This window comes from Aulonocara stuartgranti, assembly GCF_965226115.1.
Source record: "Aulonocara stuartgranti genome assembly, chromosome: 15".
Taxonomy (NCBI): Eukaryota; Metazoa; Chordata; class Actinopteri; order Cichliformes; family Cichlidae; genus Aulonocara; species Aulonocara stuartgranti.
The window spans coordinates 8,992,221-9,017,816 of NC_138951.1; the positions used below are offsets into that span (position 1 = coordinate 8,992,221).

General features: G+C 39.4%; 1 protein-coding gene across 1 annotated transcript; it reads left to right on the plus strand.

Moving 5' to 3' along the window:
* The first annotated feature begins 3,626 nt into the window (after positions 1 to 3,626).
* On the plus strand, positions 3,627 to 25,534 carry fndc4a (fibronectin type III domain containing 4a). The gene is made up of 6 exons (XM_082504315.1): positions 3,627 to 4,419; positions 11,476 to 11,591; positions 13,683 to 13,887; positions 20,665 to 20,754; positions 23,328 to 23,461; positions 24,665 to 25,534. Exons 1-6 carry the CDS (start codon positions 4,344 to 4,346, stop codon positions 24,704 to 24,706), a joined length of 663 nt encoding a protein of 220 aa, XP_082360441.1. The 5' UTR covers positions 3,627 to 4,343; the 3' UTR covers positions 24,707 to 25,534.
* Positions 25,535 to 25,596: the final 62 nt, after the last annotated feature.

A 25,596-nucleotide genomic window follows, 5' to 3' on the forward strand; every position in this document is an offset into this window, starting at 1 on the left:
TTAAGGACCTTCCACTGCCCCGTGCAGCTTTCCTACAGAAACTGATGTGCCATCCTGGAGGAGTTGAACTACCTGTGCAACCTCTGTAGGGTTCAGGTATCGGCTCCTGCTACCACTAGGCACACTGACACTAGCCAAACGCAAAACTAAAGACAAAACAGAAAAGATGCAGAGAGAAAAAATGTCAGCAGCCTCCACCTGTAAAACCATTCGTGTTTTGGAGGTTGTCTCATTGTTGCCACTCTAGTCCTGGTGTTCATTTCATAAACACTAAAACAGCTGAAACTGATCAACCCATAGGTTTAACAGACATGCTATACTCTGATTATAGTGTTCCTTTATTTTATTTTATTTTATTTTATTTTATTTTAGCAGCGTAATTGGTTTTGACTGGCGTCCCAAAGAACATACTCTAATAATGTGAAGAAAAAAACAACAAGACGGAAATTGCATGCAATATTTATGGGTTGTGTTCCTATTAAGTATTATTAATAGCATTCAGCAATTTACTACCACAGCTACATAGAGTGTTTTATAATGTCCTTTTACAAAATAACCATTAACTTTAGAACTGCTTCATACCCAAGCCAAAAAACTTTTAATGCATAGCAATATTTCTAATATTACACTTCAAGTATCTGAAAATAACCTGGCGGAGCAATAAAGAGTCTATGTCTGCTGTCATTTGTTAAGTCCCTGATATCTCATTACTCATAAAGTCCTTTTACTGGCCACTGAACACCAAGCAATTAACACTTTAAGTCTTCCTCGTGTCAAGTGATGCTTTCCTTTAGGGACTTTAAACCCCGGGATGCTAAAGAGATGCTTCCTGAAAGTTTTATTCAACTAAATGTAGACCTAATAGCACAGAGAAGAATTCAAAGTAAAGAGGAGGAGAGAGAGATAAATAGGTTTCAAAAGGGAGCCAAGGTGTGAAGTGACCTTCTACCTTTAAAAGGTTCTCTGCATTTCATGCATTTATTAAAATGAGCCTTTTAAGACACCACCTGCATAAAAAGATGTTTTGGTTACGTGAAGGTACAAAAATACTGCCAGAGGTTTGTAAAAGCCATTTTTTTCTTTCTTCAGAGTATAAGGAATGAATCTCAGTGAGTTTACCACAAGTTCGGAGAGTAGACAGAAAACAGTCAACAGTTCATAATGAGTTTGAAAATATACACTAAGAAGCAGTCAGTGTGAATGACGATCAACAAGACAAATGAACTGTGAAGTTAGTTATTAAAGCTCAAATAGTATTAAAATGGTTGCCTGGGTCTGATTTTGTAGGGGTTTTTTTCATCTTCATTGTAACCTATAAGCAAAAGAATCATCACTACAAAGTACGGTTTCATTGTACAGCACATACATTCCACCAACTGAGTTGCCAAAACTGATCTTCACCTCATAATGTAATCATTCACAGTATACTGTAAATTCTAATTTACATTGGAAATGTGTACAATGCACTCATAGTGAATTTTTCAAGTTTAAGCAAGAAGATAAAAACAGTTTAGAGCACTTAATATATTAAGTCCAACATTAGTGAAGTCTAGTCAGAATTGCAATTTTAAACAACTAATTTGAAAGTAATTTTTAAAAAATATAAAAATATTTTGTGGTTAACAAGAGTCTCATTTACTTGTTAAACCATGACGATTGACTGCCTGGAAAATGGCAAGTCAAACTCATACTTGCACATTTCAGAAATCCACAGTGATTAATGAAAACACAGTTTGATTTTCACCTTTCTGACTGACACTGCTCATCTGAAAAATGAATTTACACCAGTGGAAGGACAGTATGACAGTGAAGTGTGAACATTTTTGGTGGCATGATCTGTAGATGGGGCCCAAGTCGCACAAAAACAGGCTTAGTTTGCACAAGTTGGCACTGGTTACATAAAACAAGTCACAAAGCATGATTTCATTTCACCTGTGATGGGTTAAAGTCACTACAGGAGACAGTAACATTTTTTAAAGGCAGGAAGCTACTGCCATAGATTAAATAAAATCCAAATCACCAAGTATTAAACATTCAACTGTTTGGGATCTAATTCCTTTTATTCATTGTCTCCTGTTTTCAGATGGGGTTTTTTTTTTTTTGTTTTTTGTTTTTTTTGCCTGTCCCATTTGGATCTTTAGCCATCAGAAATGTTGTCTGAAGGCCAAGAAAGATGCCAAGCGGCTATTTTTAGATGTTTAAAAGTGAATCTAAGTGAAGCTTGTGCTGGAATGTCACTCTGGATTTTATTATTTTATTTGAGATCCATTTTAGTGGACTCGAGCAGTGGCTCGAGATTGATCTTGGGATAATCTGTGGTCAATCTCTGTCTTTTGACTCTCATAATAAATCTGTGACCCACTCCTGCTTCTTTCATTTAAGAAATATTGCCAAAGGAGGTTTAGTACATTGTTTACAAATCACTGCAAAACTATCCTGACTTCCAGTCTTACACTGAAGCTGTAATAGTAGATAGAACTGGTCTGAATAAACTAATCTTTACATCTATAAAAAAAACTTTTTTATTACACTATAGAGAAAAGAAGTTAAGCTTGATGCAGAAGCTGAAAAAGAAAAACAACAGCACACGTCTGCCTCATCACAGAGTCCTCAATTTTACCATCAAACATCTGTATTTATATTGACTTTCATGCTGAGGGAACAATCACAAAAGAATACAGTCAATACAGTGAGTGCTAACCACAATAGACCCACTTTTCTGAGCTCTCATGAAGATAAATGCCATAGAAATGTCGGCCACAAATAGACAGCTGTCATGGCAACTCCATATCTAATATCTAAAACGTCGCATCCGTCTGCTCAGACTCACAGAAAACTGGACACTAAAAGGTTAAGAGCGCTAATTTAGTTGGCAGAGTTATGAAAAAGAATTAAACGCACGATTAAGTTTCGAGAGGGTACGTGAGTAAGTGTTATTTTACTTCTTTATTCCTAGTAATTGAAAGATTTGCCACCCGTCCCCTGCTTTACAGTAACAAGAACCCAAATATTTGATGACTTCTTTCTTCTTGTCTGAATAAAGACCGCAGTAGCCCTGCGTGCGGCTGGCAGATTCCCCGTAGATAAGCAATCTGCCTTGAAACGCTCGTCCCATGAGGCAATGCACTCAGCTTATCAACGTGATTCATCTTCCTGATTGTTTGGCGTGTCTTAGGGCGCTGTGCAGTGTGCGGTGGGTGAGAGGCACATCGACCTGCTGCAGCTGGATGGTGGAACGAAATGCTAATCATCCGGTATTTATGATCAGCGGTTTAGTGCATGTGAAAGAACGGGAGGACAGGCTGTCTGTCCCATTGTACTGCCATTCACTCACTCCCCTGTTGCTTCCCTCACAGCACAGGCCAGCCTATTGCGGTAAACATTAGCCCCTGGCACTGCTGCTGAAATATTAAAGCATCTGGAGGAGGGTGTGCGCGCACAGGTAGGCGTGCAGCTGCTCCTCTCCTCTGATGACACGTGGAGGATTAATCAGTGCAATGCGCGCGCTTTGGCAGAATAGCTAAGTGTTAGGAACATCGCTGGTCTCATTGGCTACTTGGAGAGAGCGAGAGGTGGGGGGAGGCTTTTAAAAAAAAAAAAAAAAAAAAAAAAAAAAGGTCCGCAGGATGACCAGCCCCGCGTGCCGTGCGTGAATAAACACGTACAGGTCCGAAGCTGTAAACAGTTTAAAAAAAAAAAAAGAAAGAAAGAAGAAGAAGAAGAAGAAAGAAAAGAAAAAGAAAAGAAAAGAAAAGAAAGGAAAAAAGAAAAAGAAGAAAAGGGGGAAAAAAACCTTAGAGCGTAAGGGCTCGGCGGAAACTGGAAAACTTAGGCGCTGTCCATGGTGCTGAATTTGAATAGCCCCTCGCCGTCCCCTTGGGCCGTGGGGGGACCGGCGACCCCGCTGTGAAGCATCACATTGTTCGGCGACCTGCTCGTACCTGAGCTCACCGGATGATCGATGATCCGGAGGTCGGTGGTGATGGTGTACGATTCCAACCGGCAGGTTTAGAAGGACAGCAGACTCGGTCTCGGTTCGCACGGGAACATGGATGAAGGACTTGTGGGATTAAAAGCCCGAATGAAGACAACATGTCTCTGAGGAGGCGGCTCGCTACGTACTTTCACAGGTTATCTGTTTACTGAGCAGATCGAGCCCGATTCCGCTAGAAGCAGCAGGAGGAGCAGGATCTCAGTCACTCATCCCTCCATTCATGAGAGGAATTCCAACACGTTGCAAAAAAGATGAACTGCTGTAATTTAGTAACCCTTCAATAATAGGAGATTTGCATTAAAAAAAATATTAACATTAATCTAAGAAGAGCAAATACATCCACCAAGGCATGGCTCGTCTTCTTGTTTTTGTCAACTCCGTGGTCCTGTTGCTTTTTGGCAGCGATGTGTTCTTGGTGGGAGCAAGTAAGTATGAGCCTCTCAAGCAGACTCAAATTAATTATTGTGCCTTCTTGTAGCCTTGTAAAATGCGCCATTACTCAAACTATTACAGCCCTTTGGAAGGGTTTACGCACCTCAATCCCACAACTCATTCATATACATCAAATACGTGCTAAAATACGATTATGCCGTTGCATCCAGCTTATAACACCTGTTTAACCTGCTGTATGATCTGGGCCTTACATTATCACTATTCTTACCTTATTTACTATCTCTAAATCACTAATAAAACCAGATATAGTGTTTGCAGTGTTTTAAATATACCTTTGGTGTTTTGAATAGCCTGATTACAGATAAACAAAAATCAAACCAAAAACTATTTTAACAAGTCTATCAAAAGAGCACATTCTTGTTTCCCCTCTACTCAATTTAAAGGTAATATTATGTGCAATTCTACTAAAGACAATTCAGTTTAGCCTGTTTTAATTAGACATCCAAATCCATACATTTAATTTCACTACAACAACACTAGTTGCAGAGCCAATGGCGCCTTAAGTTCAATGCAGCAAAGAGACAGATCACCAGTGCATAAACTGTGGTTTGTTTGCATTCTTTCCATTGCGAGGTCCGCTTCAGGCTTAAAATGTATGAATCCTTGCTATTTCTGCCACAGAAGTCTCCTGAGCCTCTGTGTGCATGCATCTACAGTATCTCTGTCTCTTTATCTGTCTACCTCTATCACTTTCCCCCTCGCCTCTCAAGGGAACTGAGTCCTACATGTGATAGCGCCTTGAGAGAATCAGATTGGCACTTCACGGTTTCTGTGGGTGGGTGTGCTCTGTCTGCCTCAGACACCTATTCAGAGCTTCTTCTTTTTTTTTCGAATGTTTTGTGGCTGACATGTGACGCAAAAAGCCATCTCTGATCTCTGTGGAGTTTGCCCAGAGCGTAAGCTTGTCACTGCTGAACACATAAATGTTACACTCACAGATACAAATGTGGCGGCTGCTCTGAGGTTTAAAGTAAATTGAAATAAATGCTGGATTCATTACCGCCAGTCCAGACTAAGCTAGGAGAGTGCTGGATTCAGTCATTTAGAAGAAGGTGTGACTTAATTTTATGATAATTCGGTGCATGGTGAAGGTATGGAAAAGGATCATTTCAAGTCACTTGGAAGTCCAAATGAAAATGTGTATTTATGGCAAATGTTAGTGTAATACAAAGGCTCTGAAATTTATTTTTCCTTCATTTTCATGTCTTATTTCATCTGGGCCAAAAGCTTTTTCTGCAGCTTGTTAAAAACCGGTCTTGAAAGTAACGCATCAAACTCATCACTGCTCTTCCAATTTTTGAGAAAATTCCAGCACTTTCCAGACAAAACCAAAAGTGAGATGCAGTTCTTCCTTAAATCAATCAGTACAAGCATCCACACTCAATTTCTGTCATTCTAGGTGATATAAAAGACTTGAATACTAGTACCTACGTTAACATTCACACACAAGCTAAAAGCAAGCACATTAGGAAATAGATCCCACGTGAGCGTCAGACACTAAACAAATGTAAATGAAAACTTATTGGATTTACTGGCTTGCCGGGCTCATATCATCCTTCAAATTGGCAATATGCTGTTCATAAACCTGGTGACACATTCATGACAAATAGATGTTCTCAGTTACAGATGAATTCATTAGTATGAAAGCCAATATTTGCCCATCTTGTCATAATTATCTGCCGTGACACAGTATTTATTTTAAACAGACACACACACATAACGAGGGGGAAACGCAAGGTAGATTTTCAGCGTGTTTTTGTGTGTCACTCTTGTCTTGTTCAGATGTCTGCAGAAACCAGTAAACACCCACTGTTGGTGCACATTACACTTTGAGGCGGATAAAGTGATGTCCGCTTGAAACTGAAAAGGCTCAAGGTTGGGCCAGTGATTATATTAACCTTAGAGCGGTGCCGTGTCCCATCTGGTCTCACTGCCATTTCACAGCCTCTGGATCTGCGAGTAATAACACAGAGGGTACCTACAGTAAAGAAAGGGGCGCTAAGTGGTCCTACAGTCAAGGGGATCTGAATTGTGGAGGAAAAGACGCAGGAGCTAGCCAGGCCCGCTTACACACATAACCACTTCAGACTGCTGTGGCAAAACTAAATAGAGAAGTGGATTGAAGCGAGAGACTTAAGATCACATCAAATCACTGCTCCCGCATGACATCATGTATGAAAGAAGAGGATTGAGAGTGAAACAAGAGGGAAAAGGCATTCGCAGGTAATACAGGGATGCACGGTGCTGCAGCGGAAATAAAAGCAGCACAGCACTGCTTAAAAGCTCGATAGCAAGCAATTTACAAGCAGATGTGTGACAACCTCCTGTTGTGCAGAGGAGAACATTTAGACTTCCCATGACTGACTCTGAAATATGTCCTGATGAAGCCATTTGAAGATTGACTGGACAACACGTCAAAATCGGAGGCTCAGTTCTTCCCTTTATTTATGTCAGCAAGAGTTTAATTTTACGAGGGAGGTTGACATTATAAGTATTAGATAAGGATTAAACTATAAGTAGTCCTTCAAACTGTCACTATCTTAGAGGTAATTGAAATGTGACTAATAATAAAGGAACATTAAAAAAAAAGCCATTGTTCTGCCTTTAAATGTATTTTTACCAGTAAACAGATCAGTCCCCCTGGACCGTTTATGCCCTCTTAACTAAACACAAATTCATGTTAGGCAGCTTTTAAAGTAGCAGCAGCAGCAGTGTAGACGTTTACATAGAAAGACTGCAGAAAACATCAATACAGTTCAATTGAATTCATTTAAAAAAAATGTGGGAAGAATGGAAAACCACCATAAAATAGGTCAGATATTGTGATATCCAGCTGTAGCAGATTTTTTTTATATATGGTCATTTCATGAACCTTTTACAAAATAACATTAATAGATTTAGAAAATCTCTACACATGGGGAACAAAGCTGAATATCTACAATGAGCGGCAGTGGTCTTCAGGCACTCAGACAGTGTGTTAAAAGCAGTTATAACTCTGTAGTGGACATCACTGCATGGGCACAGAAACACTTCCAAAAACACACGCGATCACTACCCAATTCATCTATTCATCAAAAAATGGAAGTTAAAACTCTTGTGTGTGAAGAAAATCAGATATAAAAAAAGATCAGAAAAATGGTCCAGTGTAGGAGCTCATTTACATTTAGGTGAAACTAGGTTTGAATTTGTTTACATTCTTCTTCGAGCTAAAGCGGAGAGAGCATCAGTCTTATCAGAACACTTGGAGGACCACGCCTTCAAACACGCCCCCTCTGGGTCTTCCCCCCCCCCAAGCTGTTTGTTCTCATTTTTGTGCCCCACCCTCTCTCCTGGTTTTCCACTCCCTTCACTTCTTCACTTCTCATTAGTACATGGGGATCTGCCAGGCCCGGGAGCCGCCTCCAGTCCCCATCGAGGTCTTCCCCAAACGGCAGCTCTATTCTTGATTAAGCCATTCACCTTTATCTACTAAAAAAACGCTGCCCAACCTAAAATAAGGCCCAGCTAGTGAAAGTATGTAAGATAGCATCCATGACTGTGTTGATGGCATACATAACTTAACTGAAGCTCAAGTTATCAATGAAGGAACCATTAATGTTGAGTGGCACAAAAAAATTTTGAAGCAACACAGCACAAAGCAACACAACCAGACAACTCTTTTTCCCCCCAGGGAAAGCGTTGCTTATTTCAGCAAAACAACAACAAATCTCATTTTGCACACATTTAATCACAGCGCTGTGATAAGACAGTCTGGGGTCTGACTGGGGACAGACCTACAAAACGCTGTTGAGGAGATGAAATCCCTTTTCAAGGCATAATAGGATAATGTCTTATTCCCAGCCTTAAAAATTCCTGTATTCCAAATATTGTCTTGTGTTGACAGACTCAAATCTTATAGATTTGAACTATAAAATGTTTTAATTTCAACATTTAATATTTTGTCTTTGTATTAATTTCACATAAAGATGCAGTTTAAAATACTTCAAAATCACTGAATTTTGTTTTTATTTTCATTTTTCACAGCGATCAAACTGTTTTGTTTTTTGTTTTTTAAAGTTGACTAAGTAAAAGCATAATCTCTCATTTTCCACTTCCAAATTCCTGTTTAACCATCGTGTCATGCTTATGCATTGCTGGGATAAAAAGCATCATAAGCTGTCTTCATACAGTAAATCTGAACTTTTATTTTCTGACCATAAAACATATCCAATTAGTCTTATGGTGCAAAGCATGAGCAGCCAATAAGAAAACAGGCAGTTCTGCTTCGCAAGCAAACATAGAGGTCAAAATAAGAGATGCTGCCCCTTTATCTGGCTCCGATAAACTCAACCTGGGCTCATTTCCACATGGCTCATCAGCCATTCAAAGATCCACCAGCCTTTTCTCCATGTCTGTGTGTGCACTCTGGTTAGATGGGGCACTAGCTAATGTGCTCTGCTTTGGCTATAAGCTATGATTCATCCTAGCAGTGCTCCCACATCCCGAGAGGGATGTACCTATTGCCTTTTTATTTCAGATCTTACATAATGCATTCCGTTGAGTGGGGCTTACCCCAGCCACATGGCAGATAACAAGTACTGAAGTCTCTGCCATGACAATCATTACTGCAGTGGAGAACATCAAAGAAGCTAGAGGGGATCATTTGAACTTCTGGGCTGCACATTAAACACAATGCTGTCTAATAAGCCAGCTGTGATTCAGTTTTATAAATGTAAACACCTATTTTGTTTATTTAGTCTTTCATATGATTGAATAGCAGTTTTAAATGTAAGCATTTCAGCAAATCCTTCATTTATAATGCCTCATGCTTCAGGTTTAAATATGCGCGTCCCAGTCAAATTTGCAAGTAATGGATACGGCACCTTATAGGAAGCGGGCTTCACGTAGTGCATTACATTAGCAATGATTCAAGGCCCGATTGCCCTTTACTGTCACGTGCTCCATCATCACCAAATGATCCGCAGACAGAGCATCATGGATACGAGCTGTTTCTTTACCCATGCGCGACTTCGTGTGACCTTCGTTACCTAAAGGACAATGAGCTAAAGAGAAATGAACACGTCCCATCTGGGATGAATGCTGCCCCCTGCTTCTGGCGAAGGCTCACTTTAGGGCACGTGCTGATGGCAATCAAGCCTTAATGGTCTGTCGCTCTGTTAACAGCGGAGTCAAGTGTGACCTCGCTAAACAACGAGCACGGGTAACTCTGCTGCAACAACAACTGAAGCTTCTGTGGAGCTCTGTTAAAAAGGCGCCATTACTGTCAGTCAGTCCCAGGATGTTGGGATTTAATTTGAGTGATGAAAGATTTGAGCATAAATATGACATATTCGCAGTCAGAAGACAATTAAACACTGTCACAACAGAAGGTCGTACATGATTGTACATATATATATCTACAATGTCCTAAAGGATTTCCAAAGTTCAAAGAAAATCAAAAACTATACAAGACTTTCTGTCAGTCTTAACACTGCATAGCCCCTTCTTACATAAAGTTGTTCTCATTACATGGACAAAATGAGGAAGATATAACCTCCAAACCTCTTAATGCTTGTGTTACCCCCCTCCTCCCACCTCCCCCGTCCTCCCCCCGACTATCTCCACAGAACATTAATTTCCTCTCGCACTTTCCATCACAAGAATTAGCCCGGTCCCTTGTTCAGCTCATTCACTCCCTTCCACAAACCAATCCGAGCGTGTCATGAGCCAGAGAAACCGAGCATCATGCTCGTGATTGACCCTGACCCCCATGTGCCACGTAGTGCCATGGGAGCTAGGGCAGGGAGACTGATAACCTTGTCTGACCCGGGCTCCATGGATCCACCTCAGTGTCACCTTTTGCACAGAACAGAGCGACTGTTGCTGATTCTCTCAAAGATAAAATAGGAGGCAGGAGTACCAGAGATTTAAAAAAAAAGAAAAAAAAGAAGAGAGACAGACGTATGTAGATAAGCGCGACTGAGCCAGGAAACCGCACATCATCTGAAAAACCTCTCAATTTCATCATTTCGGCTTTCATCTTTCTTTTTCAAGCAATATCTTTTATGGTCCATGCACAGCACATGCTGTGATCTCAAGACAGCTGTGTTATGTATTATTAAATCCATGCTGCATGACTTTACAAAAGTGACTGAAATACAAATTTACTTCATAGCTGTCAATTAATGCTCACTTTGAGGTGAATCGTTAGAGCAAGCATTACTTAAAGGGGCCAGTTGTATATGTTTTACAAGGTCTTCTTTGATGTCATTGCAGAAAATTTCCACTCATGTGACATTTTCCACATATCACCAGCTACCAAGAGGCCATTAGAAATAATGGTAGCAACAAAAGGCTCACAGATAGTGTCCAGGTTCCAAACTGTCGAGCCTGTCCCATCTTACCTATTCATCTGACCTGAGTGATTGCTTATCGCTGTTCAGGCCTCCCCCCGTCACTCTGTAATTCTCCTGCTCTTCGCTTGCCCCCGCTTTTGTTCCCACTTTGCAATCAGCATGTGTACTGGCAACCAAATCATGATAGATGGCTGCAAAGTGACAGGCTGAAGAAGCATAACCCTGTCTAGAGAGGTGAACATGATATAGACAACTATAAGGCTAGTCAGTCAGGCTGACCCAGAAGCTTGTCAGGACTAGTGCAAATATATTTGCAGGTTCATTTAAAATGCAAGTACACAGGTTATTTAAATGAATTTATTTGTCATTTATTGTAACTTTTGGGTTAAAAGAGGCAGGGAAATACTGGTCCCTTCAAAAACACACATTACAAATAATTAAAATAAGTCCAGAGTGTACTAACGGTTTGTGGATGCCTGTAGAAATAGATCTATTCCTGACCTGAGTACAGTACATTACATTTTACAAGTAAGACTGAAAGAAGTGAGTATGTGGGTTCTCTGAATCTTAGACTTCAGAGTACCAGCACGATTTTAGAGACCCCTCATGAACACAGATGGCGTGGGTCTACTCAAATATCTGGAAAAGCTGCTGGATTAACAGATCTCTCTCTTGCTGTTTACTCTCCTCCAGACCGGCCACCAGCTCCTGTCAATGTGTCTGTCATGCACCTGCGAGCCGACTCTGCAACTATATCATGGGAAGTTCCAGAGGGGGACATAATAATTGGTTTCTCCATCTCACAGCAGGTAATTCTTAAAACTTCAAATGCAAAAAAAGGAAAGAAAATTAAATTCAAAGTTTCCTTCTTACTTTCTTTTTTGTTGTTTTAGCCCTTTTGATTTGTAAATAAGCTTTCATCATTTCCTGTTTTTGGTGCCAACATGCCAGCAGATAGACTGGTGAAGTGGTGCATAATAATAACCTGCATAAAATTGGTACTGGCTGAATGGAGCATGGCTCTTAGCGTGAAGCTAGAATAAAACCTGGTATGCCCAATTTGCAGAGAGAAAACATGAATGCACAGAAGTATGTGACGCTGCCAAAAGTGCATTTTTTTTTCATAATGAAAAAATTTCAGGCTTAAAATAGGAAAGCCAGTAAATGCTAACAACGAATGACAGAATGCAATACGCTGCTGTAATCATGTTTACGTTTTACGCAGCTGAAAACATTATGCACCCATTTACTTTGTTTTTCATTCAGTGTGACTGATGGGCTGAACACGACACCCACTCTCCTCCTTCCTCCTGTATAGCAGCTGCATTTGAACACCATCAGCATTCGCCTTCAGTGTCTATGGCAGTTTAATCAGAAGATTATTCATTGTTTACAGACAGCTACATGACTTTTTTCTCTCCCCCCAACAATAAAATCTCTCTGTCAAGCGCGGCCATAGAAATAAATAAGAAGACATTTGGCCTGACGTCACTCTAAGTGCAGATTGTTTGTGAGCGCTGAGATCCCTGCATGTTACTGGAGGAGTAATTCTTTTTTGCTTTAGGTCCTGATTGCTCCAATAGCGTTCGGAGAAGTCAAAGATAAAGTTTGAGATTGTGAAAACTTGTCTCCCGGCACTTGTGGTCTAACTTAATCAGACATCAATTCCTAGTCGAGACCCCATATGGTGAAAATAAAGTGCCAACTGCTAATATGATAAAATACTCAGCATGACTTTCACCAGAACCTGGAATATTTTCTGGTTGGTCACCTCTACCTCACATTGGTTCCCTGATTGTTTTTTTAATGACACTGGAGAGAAATACATTGTTGACTATAGCACTAGCATAAAGAAAAAACCTCATGAGGTGAAACAAAGACTGTCTTACCTTTAGAGCCCTTTTGAGGTTGTATTTATGCCATCACTGAATCTACTCTGCTCTTTGCTTTGGGTTTAACCCTGCGATTTCACGCATTAACAATATTGCTAAATATCCAAATCATTTTTTAATGTTTCTGTAATGGTTATTCTACCAGTACTTGCAAGTTCCTTAATCCAAATTCTATTTTTAACGCTTTAATATGATTATTGTGTTTATCCATGAATTTTCTTATTTTTTGTTTTATCAAAAAGCTGGAAAAATAGTAAAGCGCATTATTATTCATTATGTTTTGATTAAGATGCTAATTACATTTATATACCTGCAATCCTGAACAGAAAAATGAGTTTTAGTGGTTAAATGTTAAACTCGATTAATTTCTGACTTGTCAGAGTAGTCACATTTGGTTATGTGCCTAGTAAATAAAAGATTTTTAGTTTTTGGCAGATTTCTAAAACATTTGTGGTATCTTATTTTTATGACTGGTGATCCAATGCATTTTTTAAACAGTGAATATTTTAAAAAAGATTGTACTTTTTTTTGGTCCGAATCTCAAGGTCTTGTTCAAAGAGAATTACTGTGTTTCGCTCTAGAATATATGTATGGTGGGTCTTTACCACAGAGTGTATATTAAGGAGTGACATAAAAACGACCTAAAATCTGCATTCTTTCTAACCATCAGCAAATGGGTTGCTGGTCTTATTTTGCACAACATGATGTTTGGTTTGTAAGTGATAGTGCAAGGAAAACAGATCATAGAGCAGGTTATGCTTTAGGGTGGACCTAACTTTTGATAAATTGTTAAAGGTGAGTGGGCAGCAGAGACACCCCTCATTTGTAATGTCTGGTTTAAAAGAACCAAGAAGGTGCCAGCCTAAATGCTTAGCTCAAGACTTCATTCTATAGTGCTTGCGTTACAATACAAACACTATGTAAACATTTGTTGTGAATTCACGCCAAATAATAGAGAACTGGATTCAATTCACTATCGCTTTGTTTTTCTTCTATTCAAATATTCAGAGGCAGGATGGACACATGCAGCGATTCATCCGGGAGGTCAACACAACCAGCCGTTCTTGCGTTCTTTGGGACCTGGAGGAGGATACAAACTATATCATTCAGGTCCAGTCTATTGGCCTCTATGGCGAGAGTCAAGCCAGCAAGAAGGTCCATTTTCATACCCTTAAGAAGTCAGACCGCTTTCCTTCCAACAGCTCCAACCAAGGTATGGTACTCTGAGACCTTGAGCAAAATTCCTCTAAAAAAAAAGGGGGGGGGGGGGGGGGGAGTCTCACAACATGCTATGAGTCATTGAAGCTGTAGGCAGACATGATCAAGATTACTGCTACGCTTACAAATCATTGAGACCTGCATGTCTTCGACATGCTGTGGAAAGAAAAACAAAATGTGGCAAGAGCAGAATTCTTGACAGTTCTGCAAAGAGAACAAAATGATTCTCAAAATGAGATAAATATGTGGATTGCTATTGTGTTTCAAACTGAATACGCTCTTCATTTAGTGTCCGAGGAGCCTTCAATCTTCTAATCAGTCATTAAACGAATTAAACAGAGAAGTACGCGGCTAGGTGTTTGGTATTATTGTGTGCTCCACACAGAACAGCGAAAACGAAAAACAAAAGCAGCAAGTTGTCTGAGGAGATAAGAAAGAAAGGATTCCAAGGCATGATGAAGGTGAAGACTACAATACATCTCCAAGCAGCTTGAATCCTGTAACCAGAGATTAAATCTAATTAATAAGTTTGAGGGCCACAGGACTGCAGCCATCCTATCTGGAGATGGATGCAGAGAAAAACTGACACAAGACTGAATAGAAGTTTAGAATGTGTAGAAGGGAAGACAACCAAACTTTGAAACAGTACAATAAGTCCCTTTGGAGATGACAAAATCTGTCAAAAACTTGTTTAAAGCTAAAAATTATATTTCTCATTTATTGGGAAAATAACAAACTGAATTCATGTTTTTACACCCAAATGTGAGGCGGCACACTCAACCGGATTCTGAGAAGTCGCAACTTAATCAAGCGCAACATTCAACATTCACTAAAACTCATTTTACTGTTCAGAAATTCCAATGAATAACTGTAATTTAGCATCTTAATTTAAAAAATAATATATATATTTTAAATGTTTTCTTACATTTTTTTTTTGTAAAACTGAAAAATTGAACGTTTACAGATGAGAAACAACAATTATTTTTTGGCATTAAAAACATAATTCAGAATAAAGACTCCGTACATACTGCTGGATTAACCATTCCTAAACATAAAATGTGATTTTTGTAATTACCAAAATTTTGGGTAGCTATGGCATAAACCTTACACTGGGTGATTGTGTCAGAATTGTCGATGCAACACCTACTGTGCTTTACCATTTTTTAATCGATTTATTTATTTATTTATGGGGTTTTTTTGCAATTGGTGACACATGGTGGCATAAATGTGTACAGAGTACAATAAAACAAAAAAATCATCAGAGTGTCAGAGAGATCTACTGTGTCACAGCTGCTCGAACAGACCTCTAACATCTTAAAGCACCCATATTGACACGATTCAGAAGTGAGCTCTGAGTCCCAATCTTAACTCAGCCATAAGAAATCACACATTCAACCTGACAAAATACATTCAGGAAGAGTGAACAATCTACCAATCTATCAGATAAGACATGTGGAAGTCTAATTAAGTGCCAGATTCCTGCGATTGGCTTAAACAATCGTTATAAACGATTCGGTTAGGGTGGGCAAGATGCTGTCAAATTTGTCTAAGTGCAGTAGAATTGATAAGTTCACAAGAAGCCACAGCACCAGTTTTGTGCATTATGTAACACATTTGCTTTTAATTTTACACGGTTTGCCACGGGCCTCTTCCCCGAGGCACAGGCAGAAGCAACCCATTACAGGCACTCTTCCCGCTGTTGCGCTAAAGCCTCTTCTTACTCCTGAATGCTTTTAAGCACCCTAACACTGAGAATGAAATGCAGTAAAGGTTAGACAAGAGCAAGTAACCAGAAGCTTCCTCTCAGAGCAGCTCTCTTGCAGGTGGGGGGAGTGGGTTTCAAGGTGAGGGGTTTTATTTCTCCTAGAAACCAACACATTATTGACAGAAGCTTCAAGCAGGTCTGCTGCCAAACTGCTCTGAATTTATGCAGCTCTATATCACTCTGGGTGTTCCTGTTCAAACTCTAGAACACCTCATATTCCATGTGTCGGATCAGCTCGCGGGCAGGAGAAAAAATGAAGACCGTGACCTAAAGAGAATAAGTTTAGTATCTCTCAATTTCATACAACTCAGATGTGGAAAAGGCTATTTGCTTGTTATATACTTCAGAGCAAAGTCCTCTGGTAATCTTCTCCGCAGTACTTCAGCCACGATTGTGGGATGAGCCAAATGCATTAACTCATAGAATAACGGCAACATTGCTCTAGAAACACGCCTGATGCTTCAAAAACTGTTTTGTAATTTTTATAGTCTTGTCAAAGTCGTGAATATACGGAAGTGCTGATGCAAGGGAATCATAAATGTTTCTGTTCGGCTGACTCAGGTTGCGTATCATTAGTTAAGCTGGCAAGCCTGGCCAAAGCAAAGAGGAAGAAACTAATTCCTGCTCAGCACACGAGTCTGCTCTCATGCAGGAACTGACATTGCATTCCTTTCCTGTTGCTTTACATTAAGTGTCCAGGAAATTATTTTTTTGGCACTTGTGTTTTTAACTTAAGTTTTCTTTAAGTAAAAAAATTGACCTCGGAAAGCTAAATAACCATCAATATATCTCAATAAATTGCTGAGCAAGAGCAAAGACACGGCCGGTGCAGACGCTTGGAAAAGATTTACTATGCAACATTAATCAGGATTTGTAGCCTCTCGAGTCATCCAACTGGGTCAGAGAAACAGCCCATTCAGTGATGCTCCTCATTTGTAGGATTTTGTTTTGGTGCGTAAAAGACATCAATGTCAGCTTTCCATAAATCTAATGCCGACACTGCTGACTCCTCACGCCCAAGCTTTAAAGTCCAATCACATCAAGTTTCTAGGTGCAACTTTTGTGAACCGCATTACTCAACTTCTCTTTTCTTGTTTGACCCTGTATCAGTATTTATGATTTCAATTTTCTTGTCAAACCTAATTCAGACTGAATTACATTCACACGTGGTGTGACTCACACAAACCATCATACACCAATTGAGGGTGTAGAGTATTGTGATTCTCCAATCAATGACAGCATCCATTCTTACATTTCACCCATGAAAACCTGTCCCAGCTTAACTCTTATAATAAGATCTGCAGGTTGAGCTACAGGAATCCAATGTGACCCATTTTTCACTAAGCATTCACCCACATGTTAAAAACAGAACTAGGCTGTCTGGTGGTCACAGCCCACAACTGGGTTATAAAAAAAAGTTTTCCACATTCAGGAGTGAATGTCTTAATGTTAAAATACGCATATAAAAATATCTGAACACTACAAGGGATCAAGCAGATGAAAAGACAGCAGACTCAGCTAGCTTATTATTTATCACAATATCAATAACAAAAAAAGACTCCCCTAAATTTCTGCATATTAACAACAAACAAACAAACAAACAGAAAACGCAGTGTCTGTTATGATTTTAATTTATAATTTTTTGAAATCTTAATGCACACTGAGTTCATGTGATATTTTTTGTTGGAGATCTTCCTGCTGACTGTTGTTCCATAAAAGTCATTTTATCCTAGCTGGCTCCAGCACCACAGAGCCATTTCAGAGGTCCTTTGTCACAGCCAAGTGCCTTCTATTGAAACTAAATTGATTTGTGGTATACACCAGACAACCCAGAGTCAGAGCTATGATACATATGAATCAATAGGAGGGTTTTTTTTCTCTCTTTTTTGTGAACAAAGCAATTTTATTAATAATGTGATTACATATTGGTGTATATTATTTACCTGGGCTGGCCAGACTCTGCATCCTCCCATTTTCTATGAAGTATTTCCTGGCAAGATTCAATAAATACATTGGAATAGACTGCAGCACTCCTTTTATAGCATCGATATCACTTTCCAAAGTCTATTTCAGCTTCATTAGTTTCACAGAAAGCTTGTGTGAGTGTATACTTATGTGTGTCACCTGTCCTTCAAGAGAAGTAAGCTGTAGTTCTGCCTTTCACTTGATTCCCCTTTCAGTCAAATTTCAACTATACCAAGAAGATATATATATATATATATATATATATATATATATATATATATATCTTCTTGCTAGGATATACATGCATATGCAATTGCAAATTTAAAAAAATTACTTGCACTTGAATGGAATTAATTTTAGTTAGATAAGCTTAGTTTAAATTCCAGTCACATGAATTTGGTTCGCAAAAGATTCAAACTTTCAGACAAAGTTGGGTAAACTAACACGTTTTGATTCAAACACAAAAATCATTCCGTAGCACAGCAACTGAGAAGAAACCGCTGACACCAAGTAACTTCCAATCCACTTCACACGGTGTAACAAAAAGGAAGAGTATTTTCAAAGGATGAAGACTTTGAGCAGTCTAACCTAACTAGGCAGGTGGTCCCCTTAGACACAATTACTGCATGATGCTTCAAAGCAGAGCTTAGCTGTCTCTACTGAGTCAGAAGCTACACCTATAGGGTCTCCTATTAACAGCAGTGAGACAAAGGCATGCCACACACTGTCTAATAGCTTCATTATGATTCATACTTGGGCTTATCTCTATCTGCATTCAGTGATTTATATAAGGTTAAAGGCTATTACTCTAGAATATTATGCAACCAAAATAGCTGCAAAGAAATACTCTTATTATTATTATTATTACTATGTAAGTATAAGCATTATAAGTATATGCTTATTATGACTTTCATGGGGGCAACATGCACGACAAAAGCTGGGGCACAAGCTTGTTTATCACTATGTTACATCTGTTATTGCGAACTGAAGAGGCTGTTTTCTATAACTCAGCTGCTCAACGGCATGGGGCATCCTTTGTCACATTTGCTATATTACAATGTTCATGTGTTTGGGCAACACGTCCAAACTACAAGCGGGACAATTCAACTTTTGAACTTTTTGGGAAACATGGCTGCAACAAAAATTGTATTTACTTTCATTGTGATAATCAGTTAATAAGTCCGATCTTGAAGCAAACTTTTTCAGTGGAAAAACTTTTAAAGGAGCAATGCAGCCTAAAATAAAATTGCTCATTCTAAAGTAAACATTATGAAAGACTTCAATGATGCACCATTGTGGCATCAGCACAGAATCCCTGGTGTGTTGTCGCAGTTCACAGCCACAGCCAACATCTCGGGATTAGGGGGCGAGCAGAAGCAGGGTCGACTAATTATCTCTGCACAAATTATTTGGTGTACAGGAGGCAGCGAAATCTACTCATTCCTCTTTAGCACAAATTCACACAGCATATATGAGTCTGCCACCAACATAAAAAATTTATGAAACAACACATGGAAATGTTATTCAGATCTTTGTGTTATTACAGCATCATGTTTCTGCATATATAAGCCAATGATCCAAAGGGTAATGACCACTCACATCGAACAAATAAACAAGTCTTATTTTACAACACTTAAAAGATCTGGTGCCAATATCTTGGTGTCAGATACATTAGTAACCTGAGTTGTTTTGGTGGCAGAAGAAGGAGACATACAAGGTTATAATGGTTAGGTTTATCAGTGTAGTATATGCACACTATACAGCCTGTACCAGTGTGCTCTTGCAAGTGAAGTTTGATCATTAGATCAACTAAAAAACTTCTAAAAGGAACGAGAAGTTCAGTGGAGAAGTAAGAAGTCTCACAGATTGCATTCATCTCTGAAGCCGGTCTTTGATGTGCCGTCATCAACCCAACGCTTCCACCAGAAGTCTCTCTACGCACAGACCCGGCTACGTTTTCAGAAGTATCTTGCAGTGTAGACACCAAGCCTTCCTACATATAAATGTTGAGTCCAAAGTAAGGTTCAGAACTTTTTCATCAGATTGGGATATCAGCTGCAACTCCTATCTCTCTCACATAGCACACAGCAAAAGACCATCACACTCACGAGGTTGCTGATTGGGTAGTCTTGAGGAGGCGTAACACAGGCCTCAGTACTGGACATACACTTGATATTTCACTCATACTAAAGTTTGGATAAAGCTGAATGAGTGTTTTTGTTTTTTGTGGCATAGGTTTACAACCAGAGCTGGCAGCAATCCTGGGTGCTATGACAGTTTTTCCACCACAACTTAACAAGATATTGGTATCCATGGGAACAAAATGATGGAAGTTGATGCTAAGAAAAAAAAAGAAGAAAAAAAAGGGAAAAAAGTTAATTTATCATGATTTTTGCTTTAATCCCTTCAAATATCCAGTCATCTGTAATTTTACATGTAGTTCCAAGTCTTTTTGGCAAATTAACATCCTGCTTTTCTCTTTAATTTGTGGTTGATTTTGACGATGTACTCCTACTTCTGCCCTCTCGCCGCTGACATCCTCACACTATCAAGATGGGGGAAAATGTGACACTCCAATTGACCCAACTATCTGACTGTTTTTATGCGAAGAGAGCTGAGTGTCTGGCATTTGAAGCCAGTTTCTTGACAACTTGATTCCATAAAAGAGGCAATTGGGAAGAGTGGGGCTCTGGAAGAGTTCCATCCATACGAGCTGAGAGGCAGTTTGGAAAGTTTCTAGTCAATCCACTTAAAGGAGGATTAATGTTACAAGATTGATGTGTGGGAATGCCCACCAAAACTACTGTAGTTCTGTTAAATGGCATAACTGTCATGAAGGGTAGAGAAAGTATACATTTTTGTCAATCCGTGCAGACACAAAGTGAGTTTGATTCATATTATAAAGCAGACAGACTCTCTCAGACTGTGCCAGACTATTATTTCTACTCCATAAAATGTCCCAGTGGATTGTATTTAAATGCGCAGTGCCTCTTAGATTTCATATTTAGTGTTCTGATGTGCTCTGTCTGTCCTCTCTCCAAGATGACCCCACTGTGCAGGGACTGGACAAGTCTCGACATCTACAAACTGGAGAGATGATCATAATTGTCGTGGTCTTGGTCATGTGGGCAGGTAAGTTTGTAGATTTCATTCAATTAAAAAAAAAGAAAGAATGAAGAAAAGAAAGAAGGACCAATAAGCAGGAAGAGGGGGGAATAAATATTCAGTGTGAAGCTCACTCAGGATCACTTTAGTCACAATAATAATTCTAATGTGTGCTTTGTACGATGACAGCAACATCACTCCTCCTTGCACCCACCATACAAAACAGAGCATCAGTAAAAACTGGCGGGACACTGATGAAGTAAGAAAAAACATAAAACAAAGAATCCTGAATCAGATTCAGGATCAGCTGATTTAGTATGAGACTACTTCTTATATTCAGGTATCATTAGTCTGACAGGAGATTGAGTACTGTCTAAAATGCAAATGTTACAGCAGTTGTTTTAAGTTAAATGAAAACTCTGCAAAAAAAAAAGTCAGAACTATAATGGGACAGTTTTTTCACAGTAGGTAAAACCTGCGGCACAGCAATCAAGTTTAAGCTAAAGTACAAAAAAATGCAAGTGGGTCTGTCTGTAAACTAAATCTGACGACTGCGCAGCAGTGTCAAACCAACATCACACTTTTCTGAGCATTCTCGTCTTCTGGGGTTCTCCTTTGAAGTAGTGCGATGATTAATGAAGTGTTGAGGCATAATGAGAAGTGGCGTGTCTGTCAGGCAGCTAGGAGCAGGGCTTCCCACCCACGAGGACCAGAGTGAGATGTTAAATAATACTAATGAGAGAAACCAAGGTAACGCGGAAGCTGTGAAGAGCGGGAGTGAAAGACAAGAAGCAACCCGTTTGGCATATTCATAATGGACTCCACATTTGTTATCCGTCAAGCTTAATGTCGGATTTACCTGATCCTCTTTGAATTTATTCATTTAGAGTTAAAACTTAAGACACTGCTCAAAGAAATCAAATCAAATAATAGGGAATAATTGATTCTGTCAGTGTAACACAAAGTCAGCTACACTTTAGGAATATCAATCAGTGCAGTTTGGAGCGGAAACCATCGTGAATCCAACCTGACCGAAGAAGCTTCTCGGATGAAAGCTGAAACGTCTTCAAGCAACTTAAAGAAGTCCAGACGCTTTTCTTTCTAAGCTCCTTAGACTACGATGACCTGGATGACTGAGAACCTTCACAGATATATAACCTGACCAATCTTTCTCTAGCTTTGCTTTTTGCTCGTGGAGTGAGCTGGGTTCTAGTGGCAGTTATGCCAGTTGAGCTGGATGGTGCTGGTCAGTGAGCACAGGTCACTAAAGGACACTGGGCCCTTTAGTGGGAGTCTATTCGTGACAGTTTGGTCAAATTCCTGCACATGAGATCATTTTGAAGCGCTCTGGCAGTGCTCCTCCAGCTCCTCCTTGCACAGAGGAGCAGATACAAGTCCCACTGTTGGGTTGATGCCCTTCCACAGCGCTGTAACTGTAGAAGGGCATCAATCTTTATGTAACTATCCATGTTTTGATAACTCATTCACACACTTTTGAGACTGCTGGGAGGCACAGCAAAGCTTCTTGTGACAGCATGTGTAGGTGTGTGATCCTAGAGATTCTGGACTACCTGTGCAACCCTGAATGGGCTTCTGGGATTGTCTCATGCTACCAGAAGTGACAAGCACACTAACAAAAAGAAAAACTAGAGAAAAATCAGTCAAGAAGGAGAAGGAGAGAGCAATGGTCTGTGACCACCACCTGCAAAACCTTTTTAGGGGCTGTCTTGGGGTTTCCTCTCCAGTGCACCTGTTGTCACTTTCATTTGCACCGAAGCAGCTGAGATGGATTCATAACAGTTTAAACTTACTAACGAGAAATTAATGTTCTAACATTTAACTGTCTGTCTTATATTGTGATGATCAAGTGCTTCTTTAATTTTTGGAGCAGTGTGGTATAAGTGATTTTTAATATAGTGCTAATCTTTTCTGCTATTCTGTTTAAGATTTCAATGTACTAACTTAGTCCTGACTAAACCATACTTAAAGTGTAAAGAAAACAGCAATCAGACATACAAAGCTGTGTAGCTGAAGTTTTTGTGGATACTCTCATTCTCCACTTCCGCAAACGCCTTTGTAATTCTACGACAAAACAATGAGGATAGATGCAGAAGTACCCACTCGTACCTTTCTGCAGAGGGAATGACGTGGCTGCAATGCAGGAGACGACTTACATGATGCATGAATAATAATTTAACGAATGCGTCTCAGAACAGCTCTGTAACTCTCATTACCAGGACTGTATATCACTTTCTGAATATTTAATAAAAGCGCCCCCATAAAAATTCATGACCTCAGTGAAGCAAGGAAGATAATTGAGAATATACAGTACTTATCCAAATTGGAGGCAAATCTGCATCTGGCAGATTTAGCAGTGAAAGAAAGCAAAGAGTATAGTGAATGACTCTCCTCCAAGCTTTGAGATAAAGGCGCAGCCGTCACCCTCCCGTGGGAACAAAATTCCATTATCCACATGGCATTTCAGCATGTGCTGTTAGAGGAATTGGTGACATGACAGTGATTGACAGCTGCCTCACGACTGAATTCCTATCCTCTTTTGTGTTTTGTTGCAAATGTGCCCCTGTCTCACCTCCTGGCAGCTGTTATTGCCCTATTCTGCCGGCAGTATGACATCATTAAGGACAACGACTCCAGCAACAATAAGGAGAAGGCCAAGCCGTCGTCAGAAAGAAGCACGCCAGAGCACCACAGTGGAGGACTGCTAAGGAGCAAGGTGAAGTCTCAGGACTGAGGCCACACAGAGACGGAAATATTTGAATTCGGTTCTTGTTAAGCTTCACACCAGCCTCAAACAGCTGTATATATACATCCAAGTAAAGTCTCTCTATACACACCATATGTATTGCTATTTCATATTCCACTGCTATGACAAAAGTTTATTTTCTCTCACTCTCTTGACATACTAGTTGAGCTGAAACTTTCCCTGAGTTGATGGCTGAAGTAATACACTGTACGCTATCACAAATCTGATCTGAGTCACACCAATCTAATAAATTTCCACTGGAGGAACAAAATCATCCATTTTTCAGTAGGCAACTGTCCAATATTTACACATATAAAAATGTACAAACCTGAGACTATACTGGTCATTAAAAGTGCAGATTAAGTCCCTTGTCTTGAACAATACGTAGATAAAGCACCGGCAGAGCCTTAAAGAAGCATCAGACTGGAGTGGATAGATTAATGCAGAGCCCACGACCAATCAATTATCAAGGTCACTTACACTGAGAATTTTGACCTCAAGCAAAAATGTAACATTGCTAGACACTGAGTTCTCTCATCCTTATTAGGTAGTTGTCAGACACCTTGGATCAGTTTTCTCTTCTTAGATTTGGTGACTAGCACACTTGGTTTAACTTGAACCCAATAAATGTCTTAAATCATTTATTACTGAGACAGTGACAGCATACAGTTTGCTCCTTAAAGACAGAGTGGGGCCACATTTTGTCATTTCTTTGAAAAAGCAGAAAATTAACAATTCATCAACTGATGTAACTTGGAAGTACATGTTTAAAGTATTTTACATGCAAAATAAATTTTGACATTTCTTGATATTGATCAATCATTGGAGCTATAACTATATATTATTAAAATTAGTTGTTTTGTATAAGACGGTGCAACTTGAGTAAGCTAGCAGTGGCTTGCAACATATGAGCCAACACTGTCCAAACAAAATACAAAAGTATCAAAAGTATCAAGTTCAACAAAAGATAGAGCTGAATAAAAAGTTTGTTTAGCCTCATGGCTGCTACTTTATTTCCTAAGGTGTTGCCATAGCTGATGGCAAATGTATTAACCACTACACCTAAAGCACAGTAAGGCTTTCACACTCCACGTTTAATGGCTCTGTTAAATTCTGAGATCAAGGCATCCATGTGAGCAGTGACTAATACTTATTTGTATTTTGTTTTTGCAGTTTCACCCTTCTGTGCCATCAATCAACATTATTGAAGTTTGAGAAGAAGAAAGCCAAACTTAAAATCCCATCTCTTCTACCATCAAAGCGTTTCGACCTTTCTCCCTGACGAGGGGGATGAAAGTAGAGAAAAGGAGAGAAATATACAAGGCTTCTGTTGGTCATCAGCAAAGAAAAAAAAAGTGTTGACAAAATACCTGCATGCACCCAGTATTTGTAGGAAAATGCAACACAAACCGACAGACACACTCCGAATGCCATCCAGTAATCCTATAGAAATCCACAAATGCCTACACACAGAAACACCAGAGAGTAAGTACAACAGAATTCTACTCCTGCGGGTTTATTGTACATAGATTAATGTTAACCCATGGTGCAGTTAACATTGATGTCTTTGCCAAGTGCTTGGTATATTATTGCAATACAATACACACAATACGACGTATAATCTCTGGGAAGCCTGTCTTAGTGACTTTAAATACGCAGTGTATTTTTGATATTGGCATGTGCAATTAGACACCACGTTCACACGTTATAGACAAGTGCAAATAGTATTAAAAACTGCCTGGTCACTAATGTATATTATTTTCTGAATACAGTCAGTAGACTAATAAGGCGAGAAAGCAAATACATTAATCTAAAATTAATTTGCTACATTTCTTAGTTGTTGTTTTTTAACCTAATATTACAGTTGAACTGCCCTGGTCTGGATGTTTTTCTTCATACATCATGTAAAACAGATATCTCTGTACATACTTCATCCATTTCCTAATAAAGTTGCATGCAAGTTATTTGCGTGTAGAATAGCCTTCAATGTGCATTCTAAGCTAGATGCCCCAAAATAGGGAAATAAACATGATTGCAGTACAATTAAGCTCTTAATGTTTTTATTCTTCTATTTTATCTGCTTTTAGAAAAAGGCACTGTCATTT

What these genes read in the sequence shown, in the direction of transcription:
- fndc4a (XM_082504315.1), top strand. Translation starts at nt 4,344, where the DNA reads ATGGCTCGTCTTCTTGTTTTTGTCAACTCCGTGGTCCTGTTGCTTTTT. An exon ending in GGTCTTGGTCATGTGGGCAG is followed by an intron (nt 20,755 to 23,327) that starts GTAAGTTTGTAG and finishes ACCTCCTGGCAG; the next exon opens with CTGTTATTGCCCTATTCTGC. An exon ending in GAGGACTGCTAAGGAGCAAG is followed by an intron (nt 23,462 to 24,664) that starts GTGAAGTCTCAG and finishes TTGTTTTTGCAG; the next exon opens with TTTCACCCTTCTGTGCCATC.